At 44.5% G+C, this 1939-nt stretch overlaps 1 protein-coding gene across 1 annotated transcript in view; it reads left to right on the top strand.

Annotated features, from left to right (window-relative positions):
• The window catches only part of gramd1a (GRAM domain containing 1A), a 32126-nt gene that overhangs the window by 29799 nt on the left and 388 nt on the right, over nucleotides 1–1939 (top strand). Inside the window, exons 11-13 of the mRNA XM_010775409.1 lie at nucleotides 149–281; nucleotides 508–515; nucleotides 1407–1510. Of these exons, the coding sequence (XP_010773711.1) occupies nucleotides 149–281; nucleotides 508–515; nucleotides 1407–1510 (245 nt within the window). The remainder of the gene's footprint in view (nucleotides 1–148; nucleotides 282–507; nucleotides 516–1406; nucleotides 1511–1939) is intronic.

The raw sequence follows: 1939 nt of genomic DNA, 5'->3' as shown, positions 1-1939 counted from the left end.
GTGTGCCTTGGTACTGATCGCGAGCTGCATGATACTGGCATAATAGATTGCCCGATCGGGCAACCAGCAGGTGAGGCTTCATTGCCCGAGCTAAATACTAGATGTCGAGCCCTGTGCTTTAAGTGATCATCTGTTTCTGTGCCTGCAGTGCTGGCCCCAAAGGAGACAACATCTATGAGTGGAGGTCGACCATCCTGGGACCGCCGGGCTCCGTGTACGAGGGAGGGGTCTTCTTCCTGGACATCGCCTTCACACCTGACTACCCCTTCAAACCCCCCAAGGTATTGTTATATTACCGTACTACATGTCGGCTAGCGCCACACATTCAGACTGTGGTCACCACACAAGTATAGTCCAACTTTGTTGTTGCTGTTCTGAAATGAAACAACATGATAACAATTGGGATTCCTGTAATATAAACTTCATAGCTTCAGTTCACATAACAAAGCCAGAGATTCAGAAGAAAATGCACTTCCATTAGACAGAAATCCTTTTACCTGTAATCAGTTTACAAGGTAGACTGATATCACAACTCATTTTATGAAAGTTGAGATCTGACCTGACACCACAGGGTGTCCGCGGGGTCCTAAAAAGTATTCAAAGTTGATAAATCAATTTAGCGAAAATTAAAGTTATTTAAAAAATATTCAGCATTTCCAAATGGTTGGAAGATAAGGAGGAAGGACAATCAATGCTGTATATAGTAAATGTGAGGTAAAGTGTGTCGCCAATGTAACCGGTTAAAACTCAAAGTNCGCCGGTTGTTAAACAACATCGTTATGGGGAAATGCAAGTCTGCGTCCAAATGGTTGGAAGATAAGGAGGAAGGACAATCAATACTGTGGTGTATATAGTCAATGTGATGTAAAGTGTGTCGCCAAGGTAACCAGTTAAAACTCCAAGTGGTGATGAGGTCTTAAAATGTATGGAAAGGGTCTTAAAGAAGGTCTTAAAAGGAATTACATTTGACTTCAGGATTCCTGCATATACCCTCTAATAAAGCTGAGCAGCTGCTCTAGTATTGAGTTTCTACTGATCACAGACAGTATAATCCACTTGCTTTGGAACACAGAAACCTGATGTCTTAGGAAATTGGTTGGTCCCGAGCTGACTGATTGATCCGGGTTAAAGTGGGTTAAATTGTTCAGATTGTAGGAATTGCAAGAATTTTCGCTGGCCATCTGCACAAGTCCCTGCTTGTTATCAGGCACGGGTTGAAGTCATGGACAATGTTTGATATCACTAACTGAGAACAGAACTGATGTAAAGCAGAAGTGTCCTTGATACAGAATGTGAGAGCTTTTACTTTGTTCGTGTCCATATTGTGCATCTTAAGAGTATCAAAGAGTGGATTTTAAACATGTGTGTATATTAAACATGTGTTTGTTTTATTTTCCTTTGCCCAGAGTTTCCTCAGACATCTGCTACAGGAAGCAGCCGTGGAGCCTGGTGAAAGCGTTGATAGAGAAGAACACCTGGAGCGGCATAGAGGAGTACTACAGACACGTGGGTGAGTCACATGGTCCGCCTCCAGCTTATCCCTGTATACACAAAGGGTGTTTCTCAATGTCGAGTACGCTTGCTTGGTAGCACATGTTTTCCGAGCGTCTTGCTTCAGAAGCGAGGCAAGAATCCTTCCTGGCATTCGGAAAACGAAGAGTGGAACAGGCGAGCAAGTGTGCAGGTGTGCGTCATATGAGAGGCCCCGCCTTGCATTTTCCGCCACGGATTTGGGGAAATTGGTCCGTGCGCAAAGCATTGTGGGGATTTTAAGACCGCGGAGTCTACACATGTGCAGCCTCGACATTTCTCCAAACGAAGTGCACCGGGCTCGGTAGAATTCCAAGTATGCTGGACATTGGAACAGTACTTCGGCAGCACTCGATGACGTAGTATGCTTGAAATAGTGGCTCTGGAGCAGCTTTACTCGACATTGAGA

This window comes from Notothenia coriiceps, unplaced genomic scaffold (assembly GCF_000735185.1).
Source record: "Notothenia coriiceps isolate Sejong01 unplaced genomic scaffold, NC01 NC01_scaffold00015777, whole genome shotgun sequence".
In the NCBI taxonomy this organism is placed as follows: Eukaryota; Metazoa; Chordata; class Actinopteri; order Perciformes; family Nototheniidae; genus Notothenia; species Notothenia coriiceps.
This window is presented reverse-complemented; position numbering and strand designations above follow the sequence as displayed.